The sequence below is a fragment of the Falco punctatus genome, assembly GCF_963210335.1.
Source record: "Falco punctatus genome assembly, chromosome: 8".
In the NCBI taxonomy this organism is placed as follows: Eukaryota; Metazoa; Chordata; class Aves; order Falconiformes; family Falconidae; genus Falco; species Falco punctatus.
The window spans coordinates 44,707,761-44,729,950 of record NC_137588.1 but is presented as its reverse complement, the minus strand read 5'-3'; the positions used below and the strand labels follow the sequence as shown (position 1 = coordinate 44,729,950).

The 22,190-nt window shown below is 53.5% G+C and overlaps 2 protein-coding genes across 6 annotated transcripts in view; one reads left to right on the top strand and one right to left on the bottom strand.

The window, feature by feature from the left end:
- Positions 1-1,017: 1,017 nt before the first annotated feature.
- Positions 1,018-6,660, bottom strand: STING1 (stimulator of interferon response cGAMP interactor 1; the record flags this gene model as incomplete). The annotated part of the gene is given in 9 exon segments (XM_080399310.1): positions 1,018-1,490; positions 2,347-2,494; positions 2,498-2,533; positions 4,152-4,390; positions 4,548-4,656; positions 5,524-5,690; positions 5,693-5,703; positions 6,107-6,351; positions 6,604-6,660. Coding segments are annotated over 9 exon segments (1,206 nt in total). The 3' UTR covers positions 1,018-1,296.
- Positions 6,661-19,981: 13,321 nt separating this feature from the next.
- Positions 19,982-22,190, top strand: part of UBE2D2 (ubiquitin conjugating enzyme E2 D2) — a 30,829-nt gene continuing 28,620 nt past the window's right edge. Inside the window, exon 1 of one of the 5 annotated variants that reach the window (XM_080397977.1) lies at positions 19,982-20,586. In XM_080397977.1, coding sequence (XP_080254103.1) covers positions 20,407-20,586 — 180 coding nt within the window. In that variant the 5' untranslated portion in view covers positions 19,982-20,406. Of the gene's footprint in view, positions 20,587-21,175; positions 21,726-22,190 lie in introns of those variants that run through there. The other 4 variants (XM_080397976.1, XM_080397975.1, XM_080397979.1 and 1 more) reach the window with 4 other exon arrangements.

The following is a 22,190-nucleotide window of genomic DNA, read 5'->3' as shown; positions in this document are numbered from 1 at the left end:
TGTGTCACTCATGCTGGGTTGCCTGAGGGATTGGCTGGCTTTCTGGCCCTGTGGCTGGCCCAGGTCATACAGGGCACCTTTGGGTTTTTGCTGCCTTCCTGGCTGGGAAGGCTCCTGGCAGCAGCCCACCAAGGGACCGTATTCCTTAGCCACTTCCTTGGCCCTGGTAGCCCCTTGGGAGCAGGTTCCATCCTCTTGAAAGCTGGGTCTCTTCAGCAAGTGTGGCCTTGTGTGGGGTGCCCAGGCATTGGGCTGGCCCGGGAACGGCCTCTTTTTCAGCCTAGGCATCTCCAGGCAGATCCTGGAGGAGCAGGTAGGTGGGCAGAGCCAAGAAATCATACATCTCCGAGCCATGCTGAGCAGACTCGCTGCACATCCTCTGCCCTGCTTCTGCCTGACCGCAAGGGGCCCAAGTAGGCAGGAAGGGCCTGGCTTGCTGGGCTGGCTGGGGGTACCTCACCCCCAGGCATGGAGGGCTGAGCAGCCCAACATGTGATGTCTTGTGTTGAAAACCCCATGCAAGTTGTCCCAGGACTGCTCCCTGCCCCTTTCTCAGAGCTGCAGGCAGTCCGGCACGTTCTTTGGGGCTGGAGAAACACTTCTGCAGAGTGCTTGGGAGGAATGTGAGCATGAAGGGCATCAGCAGGCAACGCAGGTGGCTCAGTGTGAAATTACTGGATGGAGCAAAGGCGGGGAGGTTTCTTGCAGTGTGGGACCACTGAACGCCCAGGCCTGACCTCTCCTTCCACCTCTGCATCCCGAATGGTTGGAAAGTGAGGATGTTTGTGTATGACTGTGCAGTGGGTCCATCAAGCTGGAGGGTACCCTGGAGGTCCTGCACACACTCCTTGTGCCTGCAGAAGCCACTGGGTTAGTCAGGCCACACTGTCTGGGTGCGTTGGACCAGGCACACACATACAAAGTTGTGGCTGGGATTTCCAAAGCCCCATCCAACACCACAGGATGTCCAAGGGCAGACAGCACATCGTGCCCAAGATTCAGGATAATGCAACTTGCCCCAGAGGAAGATGCTTTATATGACATAAATTGAAGCAGATAAAAAGAACCCAGACACCCACTGGTTAATATTTGATATACATGACAAAGAAAATGGGAAGCATGTCACAGGACTGTGGTTTGAGTCAGCTGCTTTTTCCAGTAAATATAATGCACAGGAGGTTTTGATGGGCAGTTCCTGCTGGAGGTTGAGGATTGCTGCTGCAGGAGGAGGGGGCTTGGTGAAGGGGTCTGGAGCACCTCGGGGGTGGAGGTGCAGGGCTGGGCAGTGCTGGTGCTTTAGAAGCAGTCACTTCGCAGAGGCTGTGGCAGGTCTGGCTCACTTATCTGGAGGCTGAGCTCTGTTGAGTTGAGGGTCGTGGATGCAGCATGCAGGTGGTTTCCCTTGTACACAGCATATTCCTCGTGACGCTGTTGCTGGAGGTGCCAGAGGATCTCTCTGGACAAGAAGTGGGTCTCTGCTTCTCCTGACTCTGGAACAGAACACAGATAAAACCCACCTTCACTGGTCCGGCCTGAGGCAGGGGTCTGGGCAGGAAGAAAACTCTGGGAGATGCCCCAAATTATGCAGAATTTCCCAAGAAGTCAAAATATGGTTCGTTCTTCCCCCCTTCAGCATGCCATAAGAAAGAAATTAAAGCACACAGTGCAGGAAGGAGAGTAAAATACAGGCACTATGTGCTGGGTTCCCAGCAGTGCTTGTTGTGATGAGAACTACCTCAATGGATAGAAATGCTTCTCCCCATCAGGGAGAGCACTGAATTTCCTCTGTAAAACAATGAGATTTGTTTCGGCCAGCATCAGCAAGCTGTTTTCAAGCCCTGCTGCTCTGGTGGAGGTGAGGAGAAGGGAAATGAAAGGAAGATGGGAAGAAGGGAAAGCCTCTCTCCTTCCCATCCCATCAGGAGGAATGCCACTGAGCCAGCACACACCTGTACCCCCATCCCACTGCTGGGGAGTCTTGGCAGCCCCAGCCACAAAGGGAGCTGTTCCTTCCCCTGGAAAGCCCATCGTTATACTTAATCCCTGAGGGAGCATTCTGGCTGCCCATGTGGAAGACTGCTTGTCTGAAGTGCCTTTGGGGACTTCAACAGAGACCACCTCTGCTAGCATCCTCCCTGCTCCTCTGAGACGCACAGCAAAAGGTCCTTCTGTGTCAGGAGGCAGCCCCTTCCGCTGCAGCAGGGACTCCCATGGCCATCTGAGTGGGCATATCAGCCAAGTGCTGCACAGATCCTGCCGACTTCCCCTCGTTTGCCCTGATCTGAGGCCACTCAAGAAGCTGGGAGCGTACAGCTGCCATGCTACCCTCTTGTCCTCCTCACTCACCCTTGTATGTCATGAGCTGGTAGGCACCCGCACACTCCTTGGAGCCTTTCAGGATCTCCTCCAAGGTCCTGTAGAAAAGCTTGGCCTGCTGCAGGCGGTCCTCCCGGCTGAAGGCAGCACACTCATCCTGGGACATGGCGTAGAGGGTCTACTGTGGGGTGGCATACTCCACTGCACAGTGCCAGAGCTGCAGGGATGGGAGTAAAAGACATGGGGGCAGGAGGGCTGAACACCCGGCAAAGGGCTGCCGGGGAACCCTGGCACTGGGCAGAGCCCTCAAGACCCGTTGGTGGCTCCTTGGCCTGCCCTGCACTGGTGCTGTGTGCTAGGCCACCAGGACAGGAGCACCAGTTCTGGCCCCAGCATCCCCCCACGCTGTGTTGAGCAGGAAAGGAGCAGCAGCACTGGCTGGTACAGCCGTGCCCCGTGTGCCGGGTGGGCTCGGGGAGCTGCTTTCCCCCTGTGGGGCCCCAGGCTTTGCCAGCGCCCCGCCTGGGGGTAATTTTCTCTATGGAATTTGGTCTCCTATGGAGACACACCTTGCCGGTGTCTGATCACACCTTGGTGGCTTTTCTGCTAGACAAGGGGAAGGAAGTCTGAGCATTCTTATGGGCAGTGGAACAGAGAAGAGGATAAACGCTGGCAAGATGAACGCATAGCTAGGAGGAGGCTGATCAAACAAATGAGGGATTTGTTAAGTCCTTAAAAATTCCAAGGAGGAGCAGCGTTGCCAGTAAGTCTTATACTGGGTAAACTGGAAAGCTTGCTAAAGCGTATTAGCAGGAAGAGGGATGGGATCCCTGGGTAAATGTGGAGCAGCAGCAAGAGCTACCAGCCTTGGCAGGCAGTTGCCACAATGACCCAGAGCAGATGCCAAGGACGGGAGCTGGCATCGCTGCCATGCACGTGTTCACTAGCAACTGGGCAGCAAGCTGAGGGACAGATTTTACTGATAAGATGCAGGGGGTCTGGACAGGTCCAGGTTGCAGAGCTGCCGGAGCTCACTTGGTGGTGAGTGACTCAGCAGGAGACTGGCAGGTGAAACACAGCATCAGTGCATGCATCGTAGTGGGAAAAACCTGATGCTGACTGTCTTCCCCAGCAGCAGGGCCAGGAAAGAGTCTCTGGAGTCCCTGTAGACAGGGCTTTAAAAGCAGCAGCTCAGCCCTAAGCCACCATCAAAAGGCAAATTAGGCGGATCCAGGTGAGAAGCATTGCTCTGCTGATGCCTTCTTCCACAGCCATGTTGGCAGGACCAGTGTGTTCCCTCCTCCAAGGGTGCAGGGGCAGGAGCCCATCTGTCTGGAGATGTGGAAGGAGATGGATGCAATGTGAGATGGAGAGATTTAGGGCTCATCAGCCCAGAGAAGAGGTGATTGGGGGAATGCAAGAGTCAATTTATATAGTGACACACAGACATTTTCAAGCACCTCTTCCCAACAGAAGGAAATATTCACTCGTCTCATGGGAAGTGATGGGAAGGTCTTGTACCCCACATATGCTTTGTTTTTCTGCTGAGTTTTCTGCTGTTTTCTGGACTTAAATCAACTCCAGGAGCGGTTAAGTGAGCCCAGCATCCCTGCAAGGGCTGAGCCTGGGAGGAGGCAGCAAAGAGGAAGGGGTGCAGTTGGCTGCCACGAATAGGACCTCTCCATCTTGTGGAAGCCTGCTGTAAGCTGGGAGTATCTCACAGGAGAAGGGACACTGTCCTGCCCTTATGGCCATTTCTCGGCCAGGGTGTGAGGCCGGGAAGACCTTTGGGCTGAGGCATGCCAACTGCTCCTCTGACTCTGCACTCAGTATACCTTGTTGTCTTCATCCCTGACTGTGTAGAGGCTGTGTTTGTAGACCCAGTTCTTGGTGCCAGCTTGGGTCAGGGTGGTTTCAGTGAGGTCTGTCAGGTACTGGATATTGCTGTCAGCTTTCTCCAGGTCATCACAGATTTCACAGCTCAGAGGGACCAATATGTGGAGCTTCCAGGTCTTCCTGCATGCTGGCATGTTGCAGTTGGCCTTGTTGAATTCCTCCATTGACTCTTTCACCCCTGGTGGAAGAGAGCATTGGGCAGAGGTGCCTGGCGTGAGTAGAGCTGCTTTCTACCTTGCTCCCCATTTCCCTGCAAACACTGTAAAAGTGGGAGGATTGTTATTAGGAGCTATTTCTAGCTGTAGGCACGATAATGCAGGGGAGCAGCTACGTACGTGGCAGGACTATTTTTAGGTACCCAATGTAATAAGACCAGGCAAGCCCATGAGCAACATTCTGCTTGGACCTCTCAGACATCTCGGACATTTCCACTGCTGAGGACTTCTGCAGAGGGAAGGAAAGACAGACCAGTAGGGATGAAAGCAGCCACCTGGGCTCTTCTGCAGCAGTCAGTTCTCTACAGGGACTGCAGAGCAGCTGCCCTCTCTGAAGAGATCTGGACAGTGAGCAACCCTGCTGCTGCCCCCTCACACCACCGTGTCAGGCAGCAGGGCTCCTGTGGATAAGGAAGCTGATGCTGGGGCAAGCTAGGCACTTCTCTGGCTGCACCCTCCTTTGGGATTGCATGTCCCTGTGCAACTTGTGCATCTGCCCAGCGCTGCAAACATGTGGGAGGAGACATCCCTGCACCTGATGGTGGAATTTCCAGGGTCACCAGTGGCTCTGTGTGTTCACTTATATGGAAATGGGTGTTCAGTCCCCAGAGGCACCTGATGGCTGCCCTCCCCAAAGCCTGCATGACCCCTCTCCCCTTCCAGCTCTGCTGGGGTAAAGCAGAGCCCTTCCAGTGTTGCAGAGGTACCTAGAGCTTGGCTCTGCCTCCCACAGCACGCCTGATAATTAACCCTTTGTAGACCACATAGGCTACCCTTTTCCCTCAAGCATCAGCCTGGCTGACAGATTTAAAAATAGCTGGTTTTTGTGTCAGCGGGGCTCTGGCTATGGCGGGGCTGCTGCCAGAACCCCAGGGTGTCTGTGCTCATTAAAAGGCAGCCTGGCCCTCCTGCCGAGTGTGGCAATGTGGGGCTGAGGAGATCAGCTCTTCAGGGCTGAGCTAAGGAGAGCATTTCTCCCGCTGCGGGGCTGCGTGTGGATGGGCTGTACTGCAGGGGCCGTGCAAAGCCGGGCCACGTGCCCAGGGCTGAAGTGCTCCTCAGGAAGCTGGCCAGGTTAGAGGTGTTGGTGTCTTACATGGAGCCCCAGAGCAAGGACAAGGAGATGGTACAGGCCGGCCAGGCTGAAGTGGAGGCTGAGCTGCTGCCCGTCTCCATTGAGAAGAGCCATGCAGGCTGAGCCACAGATGAGCAGCATGGGCCCATGCCAGTGCAGGGGAAGGCAGGCACTCAGGGCCCTCCAGAGGCTCCGCGGTACCTGGATGGGCGAGGGAGACAAGCAAAAGGCTGGCAGCCACCCACCCACTATCTGCAGCCCACAGGGCACTGGTCAGCCCACCTCCCTTCCGGTGCCACTGACTTTCTAGAGCAGTACAGAGCCATGGAGCAATGTGGGACCCTGCTCAGTGCACCCTGGGTGCCCTCAGCCAGGAGAGGACTTGGGTCTCTTGCAGCACCCATGGACATCAGAGGGGAGCAGATGCAATGTCACCCTGGACAGCAAGGGGAGGCTGTCTCCAACACCCTGTGCTGCAGAGGACAGGGTGGGAGTAGAGAAAAGGAGCAGATCCCCGCCCCCCCCAACACCCAGAGGTTGCTGTGTCCTTGTCCCCAGGGTGGTCCCAGGAGCCCGAGAGACAGCCACCACCGCTCTAGCTCACCTGGACTGGAGATGAAAAATCTCCTCAGCCAGGTTGCAGGTGCCCTTGAGCAGCTCCTTGATCTCCAGAGCCACAAAGTGGAAGGTGAAGACATGGGTGTTGGGCACAAGGGGCTCCTCAGCAAGGTACAGCACTGTGGCATTCAGAGCCAGGAGCAGGTACATGGCACACTGCGCTCGCCTTCCCTGGGCCTTGGGGATGAGCAAGGCAGTGGAGTGGCTTGGCTGCCATGATTCTTGACAGATCTGTGGCAGAGAGAGTGGGTCAGCAGCAGCTATTGTCCCCAGAGACCACAGTAGGGAGTGGAGAAGTGGGGCACACATGCACACACAGTGCTCACTGAGCACCCTAAAGCACACAACAGAGCCGCTCCTTTGCAAGTTCCTGAAATGCAGCCACTTCTGAGGTGGCACCCTTGTGTGCTGCCCAGGACACCTCGGGGCTGCCCCCCGTGCCCAAATGGGCTTGGCAAGACAGAGCCTGGCTGGCCACCCCACCCCCAAATCGATGTCAACCCTACGCCAGCCCCCGCTGCTCTGCAGCCACAGGGCCATCGCTTTTCCCGACTTACTCACCAGAGCAGTTACCAGCTGTGAGATTGGATGCTGCCTGGGTCTCCTGTGCTGCGGTTAATGGGCTCTGTGCCCCAGCCCAGGCAGCCACAGCTCTTTTTGGAGGCTGCTGCCACAGACAGAGACTGGAGCCTCTGCACTGCATAAGCTTTTTGTGCCACGGATGGAGCGGCACAGTTCCCAGCACCAAGGAAAACAAAAATGAAAATGAAAGTAGCTGTCAAAGCTGCAGGCGGCTTGCAGAAGGCACTAAAGCCCTCCCACACAGGGCACCCATGAGGTCTCTCAGCCCACAGGAAATCCAGGCACTGGGCAGTAGTGGGTGGACGTGGCAGGTTTCAACATCCATGAGCTCACACCCCTGGAAAGCCCCAAGGTATCTTCAGGTCATAGTGGGGTGGAGTCGAGCTGGAATGAGGAAGGAAACCAGAATATATTGAGATTTATTTTTTTAATTGCAGCAGTTTTCCAGGGGCAAAACAGAAGCAATTCCTTCTAGCAAAGAGGGTGACTCACAGCACTGTGGATCCCCCCACCCCATGCAGCTCTGGGAGATGCTGGCTCAGGAGGCAGTGCCCATGGGCACTGGCAACACAGCAGCGGCTTCCTGCAGCTGGGCTTTTGCTGGCCAGTAAGGCCCTCAAGCCTCTCAGAGCCCTGGTCCTAGTGACCACAGAGCCAGAGCCACCAAGGTACTCAAAGCTTTCTTTGACTCTTATTGCTGAGGTTTGCCCTCAAGCCTCCCAGGGCCCTTGTCCTAGCAGCAGAGTGCAGCAGTGAGGTATTACCCACCCTGGGGGAAGATTGTCTTAGGCTACACATACCCAAGCCCATGGGTCCGGGTGGGATGCACTTGAAGATGCTGGGGGAGGTGGCCGGTGCCACAGCAAGGCTCTTCTCTCATCATTTTGGAAGATTGTAGCAGTCGGGAAGTTCCTGGTTTGTGGGAGAAGGCAAACATCACACAGCTTCCAGCAGGGGAAGAAGGAGGGCTTGGTGAACTACAGCCTGCCCAGTGTCACCTCTGTCCCTGGGAAAATGATGCAGCAAATCCTCCCAGCAACCACTGTCAAGCACCTGAAGGACAAGCAGGGAACAGCCAGCAGGGACTTACAAAGGGCATATCACACCTGACCAGCCTGGGTGCCATACAGGAGAAGGTAACTGGCCACGTGGATGAAGGGAGAACCTTCCCTTCAGCAGAGCTTTCACCATGGTCTTCTACAGCCTCCATGTAGAGCCAGACTGGGTAAGGGGGTAGCTGTCCAGAAGGGGCTCTGATTCAAATTTCTTTCTGTCCAGGAATGTTTGTGGATGCAGGGAGGTTGCCAAGAGACCCTCACAGTCCCCCCAGACCCACAGGCATCTTGCTGGGAGTCTCTGCAGGCTGCAGCAGGCACACAGTATAAGGATCTTGATTCAGATGTGCCCACAGGTCACATTTAATTCATGCGTTTGCAAACCCAGAGGGTGGAAGGGCTAGATGCCCATAGAGACTGGCAGTGTGCTAGCTCGTCTCAAGGTTGTCAGAGTTTGTTTCAGTGGTATCTTAGAAACCCCAGAAAACCCACTTTACAGGGCATCCGACCTGTGTTCCTAGCCTGTGTGTGTGGATATAGCAAACAGAGTTGTTTGTTTCTTCAAAACAAAGGTTGGCTACAACTTCAAGTGAATCACTTCCTCCTCCTGCACTGGGTTGTCCCTGCCAGCGAGCTTCACTGACCAGCTCTGGCTGGCTCCTGTGGTGCAGTGGCAGAAGATGCCTGGCTCCCCAGCCCTGTTCTTGCGGGTCCCCGAGCAGCTGGGTGGCCCTGCTGCCCATGCAGCCTGGCCTCTTGCTTTCAGTTCTACCTTCAGCACACTAACACCTGGGGTATTTCTGTCTCACTTCTGCTCTGAGCCAGCCTTTGCCCCACAGCCCCAGACCTGCCTCATACACAGCTGTTGTTGCCAGGGTGCTAACTGCAATAAAAAAGCAGCATGGAAGAGCCATTTTGTCTGCCAGAGCCTGCAGAAGCAGAAGACAAGGCTGGAGGGAGGTGAGGATTGAAGCAAAGAGGAATTGCATCTGCAGCTTGCAGGCCAGCTGCAGATGGGGACAAAATGAGAGTTCTCATGCTCTCATCCATGTCACATCACTTTCACACCACTTTGCTCTTGAACAATCCTCCCAGCCACCCCGCAACCTTTGCAGGTTCCCTGCCATGCTGCAGATGGGACTGGGCTTGTGGTACACAGCTCGGAGCAGAGCTGTGGTGCCCTGTCCAAGAGCTAAACCTAAACTCCAGGAATGGGATTTGAGTGTTTCCAGCAGAGGCTGGGCATCTGCAACACCTGAACTCACGTGGGATCAGAGAGTGAAGTTCTGCCTGGCACCTCTGCACAGCCAGTAAGAAGCAGCAGCACCAAAACTGCCTGCATTGTCCTCCCTGGCCTTCTGCTCTAGCCAACAATTTGCATTTCCAGGTCCTTGATTGAAGTCCCCTCTTTCCCTGCTTGTGGAGGGAACAAGAAGTCATGGATGACACCAAAAGATTTTGGATGCATAAAAAACACCTGGCAAGCAACCTTCCCAGACCAGTGCCATGGCACTTCCAACCAGGTAGTGCTGACACACCTCTCTGAGATTCATTTGGGCAAAGAAATCACACACATTCAAAGAGCACACCTACACCACAGACCTCACTGAGATTAGTAGTTTCTCACCATAGAGGTTTTTAAACCACCAGTGTGGCAGGCAGTGTAAACCCCTCATGCACCATGTGCCGTGGCCTTTTACTAACCACAGAGCAGCGTGTGCATCAGCCGGTGCTTACTGGATGCACAGGGCATACTCACCTTCCCCACACTCCATGTCTCAGCCCATGCATTGTCCTAGGGCGATGTCCTGGCAACACACCCTTGGGACACTCCTGATGCAGGCAAATCACAGCAAAACCATCTCATTGTGTTATTTGAGATGTCCCTGGTCACTTGCTGGATAACTGACTTATCAAACTGTTTAGCACTAACCTCCCAGCCCAGCCTGGCCTTGCTGGTTTCCCCATTGCTGCTGTGCTGCTCTGAGTGGAGACAGGCCAGGGCCGGGGCAACTCTGTGGCTGGGTGTTACTTGGGTGCCTGATCTTGGCTGGTCTCTGCAGCCTGCTCTGCCTCACCTTTCTGGGCACCTGGAGGATCCTACAGCATCCCTCTGAGCAGCTGCTCTCTTTGTATACATCTGGGCAGAGATGTAAGAGCTTGTGGTCCAAGCTCACTGTCCAAGCTATCCATGGTTTAGTCACTGTCCAAACACAGCAAGAACGAAGCTGCCTGCTGAGCTGGCAGAGATGCTTAAAAAGGCAAGGAAAGACAACTTCCACTCTTGGGAGCATCCAAAAGAGCTGAGCTGGCCCATAACACAACACAGGCTGGTTTCTAGAAGGGCCTTGCTGTACTGGTTGGGGCTGGGGAAGGGATTTCTCCTGAGACCCAGATGGCCATGGGTGGAGTGGACAGCTGTAGCCAGAACTTGGTTTAGACAGGGAAGAGTCTCAGTGAAATGTCTGAGAATTTGAAGTAACCTAGAAAAAGAATGTAAAAATCCCACAGTGATAGGAGGTAAGATTCTCTGGAGGTAGCCAGATGCTGTGAATTTGCTTGAAGTCTCCCCTGACCTCTGGAGACCCACTGGCTGCTCTGTATGAGGTGCTTTAGGTGGACTATCCCAGGAGTTGGGCCTGGCCACTGGCCCTGTGCAAAGCTGGAGGTGGTTAGGAGCAGGTGCTGGATTGGCGTGGCATGTCCTCAACCAAAAGCCAGCCCAGGAAAATGGTGCTTTCCCTGGTATCTCCTGGATAAGGACTGCTCCTGGTGAGCAGGCAGGTAGCAGGTGTAACAGAGCCTGCTCCTGCTGCAGGATGGGCACTGCATCAGTGCTTGCTTACTCCCCTGATTTTTGTGTTGTGTGCTGTTGCCCTGCAAAAGGCAGTAGAGCTGCTGGCTGCAGCCAAAAGGCAGGCAGCCCAGTAACAGCTTTACACCAGGGATGCCTGCGGGGATAGGGTTCGGATGCCAGGCTGGTGTTAAAAGTGGCTTTGTTCCCTTGGCTAAAAAGTGCTGCAGTTGGTGGTTTTAGTGCTGTAGTTGCATCACTCAGGTGCACTGACAGGGCTTGCTTTGTTGCCCACCCCAGCAAAAATCAAATGCTTTGCAATATTCTGTGTTTCACTGGGCTGTGTGAACTGGATCGGTCTCTCTGGTGTAGTGAGGAGCCATCTGTGTGCTAGGTAAGACCTTATGGAAGCAGGCCACCTGCTTCTTCCAGCTCTCAAGCACATGTTGTCTCTCACTCGTTCAGCAAAGCAGTTCCATTGTGGGACGAAAGAGGTGATAGTCAGGGGAGCCAGGGAGGTGTCCTGTCCAAAGGATTTGGTAATTGCCCCGCTCTGTCTCAGGATTATGCAAGGCCCTGATCTTCACTCACAAAGTCCAAATGCAGATGGAATGCCTTTCCAGGGATGTGCCCACTTTGGGAGATTCTTTGCCTCACCTTGACCCCAGGCTGTGACCCCTCAGCAACAATGAATTTAAAATCCTTACGGCAGCAGGCACCACCCCTCCATCCCTGACTGTGAGGCTGCTCCGAGCACTGCATGTCCCTTATCCATTAAGGTTCTTCCTTCCTTTGTGGCACCAGAACTTCCTGCCTAAGAGAGAGGGGTTTTGTCCATTTAATAAACGTCAGTGGATCCATGTGTGATTTACACAGTCTTCAACTGATCCCCTGTAAACTGTCAGCACCTGCAGTATCCTGTGTCACTGAGTCCCCAATTACACATTGGGTGGAGAAGTCATTTTGCTTGTTTTGAAGCTGTCACAGGCTAGCGTTGTTTGGGGTGCCGCTGTTCTTGTGCTGGGAGAGACAAGAACAACCAGCCCTTTCCTGCTCCCCAGATCACTGGTGGCTTCAGATGTCAGCCATGTCTTTTCCAGGCTGGAGCATCTCAGATACTCTGTTGTTGTTTAAAAAAAAAAAAAAAAAGCTATTTTCTACTTGATTGTGCTGGTCAAAATGCTTTGAATAGCTCCTCCAGGTCCCTTCCAGGTCTGACTCTTTCAGGTTACATGTGTTGAGCTGCTCAGGTCTCAGCACAGATCCCTGGGGGGTTCCTGGTGGGACCCCTCCCCTCGCGCTCATGTGTACCTCTTGCCCTCTGTCCTCTAACAGTCATGTACTTTACTGCCCTTTGTCACCCTGGCACTGAGACTGAGGAAAGGGAAGTGGCTGTGTCACCTCTGGCCTCCCATCTTGTGTCCCCTGGGGACCTGACCAGGCTGAGCTGAGAACAAGTGAAATTACAACTGAATAAATGGCTGTGCATGCGTACATGTTTTGGTCGCTTTTGGGTTTTTTTACAGGTATCTTACAGCCTGCAGGACTGGCAAAGCTGGCTTTGGGGATGAAGCCACCAAAAGCTTGCTGACAGCAAGTGGCTAGTCAGTGCTGCAGTCCCAGGGACCTCTGGAAAGCTGCTCGTGCCCTAATGCAGCCTGACTTCCAGCTCTGCAGCAAGGGAGGGGACAGTCTTTGCAAGGGCAGGATTCCATGAACGGGAGTCATGGGAGCCAGCAGCGCATCTTCTGAAGTCAGTGTGAGACCTCGAGGAAAACGCTGCTCCTCACCTGAACCTGCTTTTCAGTGACAGTGTTCCTCCTTCCTCTGCAGCAGCGGGCTTGCAGCTTTACCAGGATTGTCCTGTGCAACAGGGCAGCACAGAAACCCCAAGCGAGGCCAGATCCCCCTGGGGCAGTGCTACAAAGGCACAGAAGACCTGGCAGCTGACCCTAGAAAACTACCATTCATACAGCTGAGGAGGATGAAAGGGAGATAAAACAACTTGGGGATGAAAAGAGGAGAAGGTGAGCGTGTGGTATGGAGGTAAATTGTCACTCTGAAAAAAGTACTTGGGGAATTAAGAGTGGCAGGGAGCAGAATGAACACTGTGCCTGCAGCTGCCAGGGCTCTCTTCTGTGAGCTCCCACGCAGAAGGAGGCAGCCACGGCAGGGTTGTACACACATGAGGAGGTGCAGGGGTGAGCAGGGACCCCCAGCACAGCAGTGCCTGGCCGGCACTGGGAGGGCAGCAGGCATGCAGCAGGACTGAGCAGGGCAGCCCGTGGCGTTGGAGCAAGGAGCAATGGCTGGGTGGAAAATGGAGCCAGACCCAGGTGCCAGGATTTCTCTTTCCATGCAAGCAGGTGTAATGACATGTGTGAATATCCTAATTCTTTCCTTGTTCCTCCTCTCTCAGCCACTTACAGGAAATATATGTTGCCTTCTTGGTCAGGAAATGCATCCAAGGGAGATTTATTGGTGCTCTCAAGGCCAGAGGAGAGATTCACAGGAGCCCATCCTCGCTGCACTGACAGGTAAACCCAGGGCATAACATGGAAGTCTCTGATTTACTGTGGCAAATGATGGAGATATGACCAGGCTGACTAGCACGGCTAGGGTGCTCACTCAAATACCCATGGAAGCCCAAACTGCCCAAGAAGGCATTTAGCAAGCTGGGAACATGGCAAGGAACAATTTGGGGCCTACCTATGGCTGTCAGCATGGCCTGGATTTCTGCCCAAAAAACTCCTGTTGTTTCTCTTTGACTGTGTAACCATTCCACAACTGGCCAGTCATTGTCGTCAATATCCCATAGAGAGCTCTGCAATGCTGGCGGAGCTCAGCAGCTTCCCAGCCTAGAACTGAGCTTGAAGGTCTGGGTCTACCCCTTTCTTTTATTTTCTGCCTCTGATGCGAATCCCACAGCCTCCTGCTGAGATCAGCATGGCCAATGAGCCTGAAGTGCGCAAGACGCTGAGATTGTTCACTCCAGAAACGTGCCTCAGGGAGGGGAGTTGGGGAAGATGAGTCTGATGGGTGATGGAGGAGCTTTTGACCATTTTGGTCAAGTGGTCTTGGTATTCAAGTTTGTCTCCTGCATTCCACATGGTGGTGGTGGCAGGCTGAGGTTCTCAGTGTGACACCCCACCCCCACCCCCCCACCCCCCGGCTCATAGCTATGTGGTCAGCTACATTTACATTTGCACCAAAACCAGCAAAAGCCTTCAAAAGAAAAATTGGAGTATGAGAGAAGATGGGGTGGTAAATACCAAAGGAAAGCCACATCAGCAAAACAGCAAGATGACCTTTGCGAATCTGTAAAACCTGCCAATACTTTTTTCAGGGTTTGATCTTTTTACACTGAAATGTCCATTAATACCTTTATTTCCTGTAGAAAAATCCATTAAGTTTAAAGTAAAAAAATCAAACCCCCAATTCTGGCTTTATTTAAAGAATAACAGTTTTTCAGACTAAGTTGGTTTTAAACACATCTAACTGAGAACAAGAGCAAGTCACTTTAAAAGTTACTTCTCTGAGGTTTTGAAATTGTGACAATCCTGGACTTGATTCATTCAGCACAGGGCAAAGGACCCCAGAAATGGAAGATCTCTTTGAAGTGGGGGCACGTGACACTGTGGGGTTTGTTAGAGACCCTCGAACTTGTTTGGCCACTGCTGGACTTCTGCAGCTAGGGTCCCTCTGCAAATCCAGCCCCTCTGCACACCTCTGCGGCAGAGAAAAATGCTGGATTTGTGTGAGGAGCTCTAGCAGCTACTTTGGGCATCTGCCACCCAGACAGTCAAAGAGGGGCAAGAAGGTGGGGAGGAGATGCTCCACAAACCCCAGCAGAGTCTGCTGCTGCCAGGCAGCTTCAGAAGGGGCAGGTGACAATGTGGTGAGTGGGTAAAGAGGCCCAAACAGAGACTGAGAGTATGAGAAAAGGCACAGTAAAAGCTAATGGGGGGCAACAAGAGAGGAAGGAAGGAAGTGTACCTCAAGGAGATGTCAGACCTGGCAGAGCTGGTGAGGAGGAATATGGCTCAGCTCTGAGAACACTCCTGGGTGTGTGAGCATGTGCTGCAGGCAGAGGAGGTGGGCTCAGCACCAGGGGACTCTGGGGCCTGGCTGTTAGCTCTGCCTTCACAAAGCAGACTTTGCTGGTGAATGGCAGGTTTGAGAACATTCTCTGAGATGCCTCCAAGCAGCCTGAAATGCAACTTAGGAAGTTCCTCAGTGCTCCTCTTTGCATTGTGTGAATTTCCAGGCAAGGCTGACAGTGAAAGAGATGGTTTTGTCCTCTGCTGTGGGGCTTACTCCAGCCTGTTTCTTTGCATTGGCATGAGTGATTTCAAAGAGAACCAGATCAAATCACAGCCCTAGAAGCCAAGTAACGCTGGGTGAAGGTAGAAATTACTTTTCGATCACGTGATCCAGCTTAAGCACAACTGCATGTCAGAGAACAGCTAGTCATTTTCTTGTGAGTCTAGGGCAGGACTGCTGCTTTCGGCAATGGTTTGTAGTTAGATCATTTAAAGCCATTTGTGAATTTGTATCTTCTGCCTCCAATGCCAGAGGCTACAGTGCATAATAGTACTCAAGGAGAGGGGTTCTGTCCTGCTAGGAGAAGCTTGTTACAACAGGTCTGGGATATCCAGAGTCATGAGAGAGCTAGAGATGGACACCATGCCTCTTCTGTGACACCAGTGGAAGTACCACTGAGATTTACAGTTATGATACATTCAGCCCACGGCAGTGCATTGCCTGCGGAAATTTTCTCGTGGACAAGGTGGTGGTGGTAGCTTGTGGATTTTGCTGTGTAGTTGTTTCTGTTTGTTTGCCTTTTCTGAAGTTTAAGACTTCAGGTTGTTGTGCAGCAGGATGCTAGACTGTAAGAGTTTATATTGATGTGTTATATGAAATCCTATCTTCTGTATTCCTACACTTGGCAATCTTTTGGTCATGTTCAAGCCTGGGATAACTGCTGCCACAGGACAGATGACCTTGCCACTCTGTTGCCTCAGTGAGTGATGGAAAGGGTACATCTGTTGGGCTCAGGTGGCCAGTTTCACCTTCCTGCCATATACCATCAGAAACTCGGGGCTCCCTCACTCTTCCCAAGGTCCTATTTTCAGTTTTGATTTGGAGAACAATTTTGAGAGGAGTAAGACTCATCTGCGGATTTCAAAACTAATATGGGAATAATTCCACATATTTTCTTCCTGGTTGTGATCTGCCATGTTCCACTGATACACAGTCATGGACACATACTCTGCAGGACTGGACCAAGACTAAAAAGAGCATTTCTAGAGCTCTTCACCTGGGCTGAAAACCTGCATATCAGCTTGATAACTGTTGCTGTGGATACTGATCTGGCTGGTCTCTTAATGGAGAGAACAACAGAGGAACAATGCTATGGCTGACTTACAGGTTGCCCTGGCATCTGAGTACGGACAAGCCTAGGATTTGCAGCAGGAGACAGAAAAGGTGTGTTTCTATGTGACATAAACAACAATTTATGTATATAAGTTCAGTCCAGAAGGTTTTGTTTTTTTAGAAACACTTTGAACTGAGGTGCTGAAGAATCCCATCTGAGACTGAAAGGCTTTTTTTTCAACTGCTAGCCTGGCTGGCACCCCAGGATCTGCAAGCTTCTGCACTGGAATTACCATAGTTTCTGCTTCTATGGATAACTATGAACCAGATTGGACCTCAGCTCACTCTCATTGGTAAATGACTCTGCAGAGTATAACGCAGGGAAGAATTCATGTGAAATTGTACATTTGAGTGGTACTGCTGGGCAGAGTACTTGTGGGACAGGAGCTGTGCTGCCTACAGCTGAGAGCAGCCTTTGCTGCACTAACTCTTCTGCCTGCAGGTCAGCAGTCAGGGCTTCAGCTGCTCCTGAAGACACCAATGAACAAGGGGGAAAGGTGGCCTCTGTGTCTGTTTTTTAGACACAAAGGATTTAGCAGCTATGGAGACACACAGTTCTCCTCAGTTCATAGCTGCAGGTCCTCTGCTGTTTGCCAAGGGGCAGAGGCAGAGCTTTCTTCTCCCTAACCCTTCACTTCACTTTCTCCACTGCTCCAGGTCTGTTTTTCTGGGAGCTATTTTCTTTGAGGCTTGCCCACTGGTGTGCGCCAAACCTTGTTAAAAGTGTGGGGTTTTCCTTTTTCCAGTTGTGTCTTCAGAGCTGTCCTCCTTTACAGCTGTCCTTTTTTCACCTTCTAACAAAGGGCTCACTGGTTACCAAAGCCTAGAAAAATCAGATTTAGCCAGCTAGGCTGGGAAGTTTGCACTTCTTTAAATTTTTGTGCCTTTGCCTAAGCATGTCTAGCTTTTTTCCCCTAATACAGCACTGCAACCTGACCCTGTTGAGCAGAGCTGATCAGAGGAAGATGGTGAAGGAAAGGTACATGGAGGCAGGAGTCATGCAAGGATAAGGCAGGACTCAGCTAACTCTTCCAGTGATGCTCTGCTATTTTGTAGCGGGTGATGTTGGCACGGGATGATGTTGGCAGGCACTGACAGCAGATCTCTCAGTGTGTCTCTGGAACAGAAGTGAAGAGCACAGCAGTGCCCTTGGGATGAGAGACCACAGTACCCCACGGTGCCCCGGGTCTGCAGGACCAGCTATCTCCTTGAGAGAGAGAAGGCAGGCAGCTGCAGGTGGGACACTCCTAAAATGCTGTGGTGGGGTGCTGCATGAGGGTCCAGCAGCAACTGGCAGGGTGAGACAGCATCTGCCTAACAAGGAATGCTTTCTTTGTAGCAGGGCTACCACGGAGGGGGACCAGCCATGAATTTTCATAGCAGATGTAGCCCAAAGCATCTTCTCTGGTGCTGGTGAGCAGCACACATCCTTTTGGAGAACAGGGCCAGGATATGATCTCATGCCAGGTACAGAAAAGTGCACATGGGTCAATCCCACTGTCTCCATGTTTGGGCAGGGGTGGGGAGAGACCGAAACCTGCAGGACAGCTGCAGAAGCTGCAGGTGATGTGGCAGAGAAGTGATAAAAAATGCAACGGGATAAGAAAGTCCTAACTAGAGAAAGTAGAAATCAAGAGACAGCAGGGAGATGGGCGGTGATAAAGTGCTGCAGCCAGGACCATGAAGGACAAATGTAAACAAAAAACCTGAGCAAAGAGAGAAAGCAAAGACGAAGGGAATGCAAAGGACACGAAAACCATAGTGTGATGGAGTGAAATGCCGGGAGGGGAAATCCTGAGCTCGAGCTCAACAGGGCCAGGTATTCCCTTGCTCTACTCCCTGTGATCTTACGTTAATGTTTATTTGTGCCTGATCTTTCTTGCACCTCATGGCATTTTTAGACGTGTTTGAGCCTCAGTGGAAAGCTACTTAATCTACTACCACATCAGACAAAGACCTAACCGTGAATCTTGAGGAAAATACCTTCTGGATAAGACACGTCCTAACCTTCAATTTCCTGCAGCCTACGCCAAGTTAACATCAATCCATTTACAGCTACAGAAGTTGCAACTGAGATTTGCCTTTCAGCAATTCTAAGAGGACTGACCTTGTGATTAACAACAATGAACATCACTTTTCTGCTTCCACTTATCTCTTAAAGAAATTCACATCCATCCGGTAAGAAATAGCAGATCATAGTTATCACTGGTACTAAAACCACAACAAAACTATTTTCCTATCTTTTTATGTTCAAAATTGTTTGTTCTCTGGATTGAGTTTTACAATGCTGTACTACTCAGAGAGAACTTTTCAAAGCTCGACAAGGAAAAAGTAGAATCCGGGCTGTTTCTGTTGCTACTGTGAACCAAAAATAATTTTCCAATTTGGGGACAAACTCCAGCATTTTTCCTGAGAATACTGGAAAAAGATTAATCTTGGCTGATGTGCAGACCTCTGAGAAGTGAAGTCCTTAGAGGCTGTGACTTGAAGGTTTTTGGGGAACGGCCCCATAAACATGAGAAGGTTGCGTCCGGAGATGCCTGAGCAGAAGGAAGCCCTTTGTGTCCCCGGCAGTCACCAGTAGGACTGCAGCTCCAGCCCTGTCCAAAGCTATCATGGCTGTACTGCAGGGACCAAGGGAGCACCTCCTAGTAAAGAGGAATTTGCGATGTCACTTCTAGTAAGCAGGAATTTAGACTGCCTGACCCCGGTCAGACAGCCTGACCCCCCTGACTGATCCCACATTGGCTGGGCAATAAGAGAGGAAAACAGAAAATGCTGGAAGAAAAGGACTTTTGCCTCTGCCCCAGGACTGGGGGGAGCCTTAAAGGCCAGGACTACTTGGGAGTAGTATTTGAGCTTTTCTGGCTCCCCGTGCTGGTGGAGACTGGTGTGGCAAGGAAGGGCTGCAGGCTCCCTGGTGGCAGAGCAATGGTTGTTGTCTGCTCTTCTGCAACTGAAGGATGTCCAGCAACCCAAAAGGCACCAAAAAAGAGGGAAAAGTGCAAGAAGCCACAAAATGAACCAAAATAGTTGACCCCCCGCCCCAACGTCACGAAACCATTTTTATGAATCCGTGATTTATTTTCTCCATACCAAATGTGGAAGAGGAAAGAGAAATTAATTCAAAACACACCCTATGCTAAAGCCACCAGAAAAGAAACCTTGAATTGTTGCAGAAAGGCTGGCAGCAAAGTCAGCATGAGAACGGACCACAGCTATTGCTGGGAGGCAGCAGTCCCCAGGCTCCTGTGAGGCCAGGGTGGGAGTATCAGAGATCCTCACCTCCGCCCTGAGCAGCAGATATGCAGGCAGGAGGGAAGAGCAGGTGGTTTGAGAGGAACAGGCATGAGTTCATCATCACCAACACATCAGAAGTAGTGTGGGGTTTCCAAACCTTGCCCACTCAAAATCAGCAAGCAAATTAATCCTGCAGGTAGCTCTGCTGGCTACAGGGACTAGATGGCAGAAGGGTGCTTTAACAAAGGGACAGTCTGACCCCAGGGGACATTTTGGAGCTGAGCACCAGGCACAGAACTGTTTGTCACTGCTTGGAGTTGAGTATTTTACTTACCTCTAAAGTTTCCTGTTTAACCCTTTCATTGCTCTCTGCCGAGAGATGCACAGGAGGTATGGGATTGCTGAGAACTGTGGAAAACAACCCTGATGAGTATTAGGTAAGGAGAAGACAGAGAGGCAATAACAGAAAATCATAATTCACTAAAAATTAGAGAAATCCATATGAAACCAGGCTTTCCTGGAAAGGAACAGAAACTGACACCTTCTCAGAAAATCTTATGACTTCCAAACTGATTAAAAAAATGCTCTTGGCATTTTTCTTACTCAACTCTGTAGCAGGACTGCCAGCTTGGAAGGGTCCAGACAGCACAAGGTGCTGGGCACCACAAGCCCAAGACAGAGGGTCAAGCATCCAGTTCCAATTCATGATGCAAAGCAGACAATGGGAAGAGAAGCAGGACCAACAGAAAAGGCTCCAATTTGATGTAGATGTTAAAATGTCTTAGTCTTACAAGATGTCCCATGGGAATATGTACAGGCGGGCAGTTTGGTTGTCAGGCTGAACTCCCCTCCAGAGGTACCTTGTTTGAACATGCGCACAAAGTCCTTGTCCTGAGCAGCGCCCTGTTCCCAGTTTCGTTCACTCAGTTGCTGATGATTCAGACGTGAAGGGAAGTTGCCCTTTTGTTTCAGCTGGCTGTTTACGGCGATTACCCATTTGTGCTTTCATCTTGCAATTGCACAAACAGGACGTGGTTACAGGGCTTGGTTCACTGATGCTGTGCAGAACCCTTCAGCTTGTCGGTAACCATCAGCAGGATTATTTGATGAACTTTTATTGATACAAGCTGCTCAGTCATCTAAGAACAATCATTATTTTCACCTGTATTGGTGTTCTCCATGGGGAAGCTGGATGGAAATTTCTTCCATCTCTGGCCACAGGGGCTGTGGATGCTGTCGCTGCTGGAGTCTTTGCCTCCCTCCATGCTGCTGGCCTGCTGGGTGCCAAGCCCTCGGTCACTTCCCTCGTGTTCTTCACTGAAGGCTGTGGTACACACATTGAAGGTTTTGGTACACTCAGTAAGCCTGGTATTTGAGATACTCTGCTATGCAAATAAAAGGCTGTTTGATGGTTCAAACCTTTATTATGCAGCCACTCTGCAATCTACTTGGTATACTTTGTCTGTGTGCCCTCCCAGGCCTAAAAATGAATTACGGTGTCCCAGCCCCGTGCCAGTACCCGCGGCGAAGGGAGCTGAGCCAAGCTGCCCGCCACCGCGCCAGGCACGAGGTGTCACAACATCGCTCTTAGCGCCACTTAACACGTCCCCACAGGGCCTCCGCCTGTCCCGGGTGCTCTCCCAGCCTCCCGGGGGGGGGGGGTTGGCCGCCGGCGGCCCTCCTCCCCGATGCGGCCTCGGGCTCCCTACGGCCTCAGCCCGGACACCGACTCCCAGGCCGGGGAGCGCCGCAGAGGCAGCGGCAGCAGCAGCTCCCGCCTCGGCCGCAGGGTCCCGCCCGGCCTCAGCTCCGGCCCCGGCGCCTCAGGCCCGGCCCCACAGCGGCGGCGCGGCCGGTACTCGTTCCCATCCCGCTTTCTCGCGAGATCACTCCGTCACGCGCGCCGCCGTATCCTTCCGCGCTCTCCCCCTCCCCCTTCTGGAGAGTTCTGCACGGCGGCCGCAGGACAAATAGTCCTCCTCCGTCCTCCCTCTCCCCCACCCGGCCGCCTCCGCTCTCCTCCAGCCCGCCCTCGGCTCCCCGCTTCCCGCGCCGTCGCAGCGGCCGCCTCCGTGCCGCCAAGCGCGGGCCGTCGTCGGGCGGCGGAGCGCGGCGGGGGCAGGGGAGCCGCGGCGGAGTGATACGCGGAAGGCCGGCGAGGAGGCGCCAGCGCATAAAGCGGCGGCGGAGGGATGCGGTAGGAGCTGCGGCAGCGAGCTCTAGCTCAGCGGCGCCGCCGGGCAGCACCGCCAGGCCGGCTCGCCGCCGGCCGCCGCTGCCGCCTTCAGGGGGGGCCCCCCTTCCCTTCCTCCTTCCCTCCCCCCCTTCTCTCTCCTTCCCCTCCCCCCTTCTCCTCCCCCCCCCCTCTTCCGCGCCGCCACCTCCGCGCTCCTCCTCCCCCCCTCCCCCTCGGAAAATAGTCCCCGCGGGCTGCCCCCTCCCCGCCCGCTCCTCCTCGCCGCCTCGCGCACACAATGGCGCTGAAGAGAATCCACAAGGTAAGGGCAGGGCCCCGCCGCCCCGGCCCGGCCCCGGCTCGCCTTACATAACCCGCGCGGGCCGCTGCCGCCGCCCGGGCCTGGCGCGGGGGGGGGAGGCTGGGCCGGGGCCGCCCCGGCTGCGCGGGGTCCCCGGCCCCCCCGTACCCCCCCCCCCCCCCCCCCCCGGGTCCGCGGACGCCACTCCCCGCCCGCGCTGAGGGGCCGGTGGCGGCCGGACGCGGGCAGGCGGCGGCGAAGTTCCCCCGGCGGGGCGGGCCCGGGGGCTGAGGCCTGCCGGGCCGCTTTGTTTGCTCCGCCGACCGGGAGGGTCCCGCCGCGGCGGGGCCGGGGGCCGCTCTCTGCGGCGGGCGGGCCCCTCGGAGGCCGGGCCCGGGGGCCGCGAGGGGGCGCCGGCGGCGGGGCACGGCGGCGGGCCCGGGGGTGGCAGCGGCCGCCGCCGCTTGGCGGGTGCCGGAGCCGCAC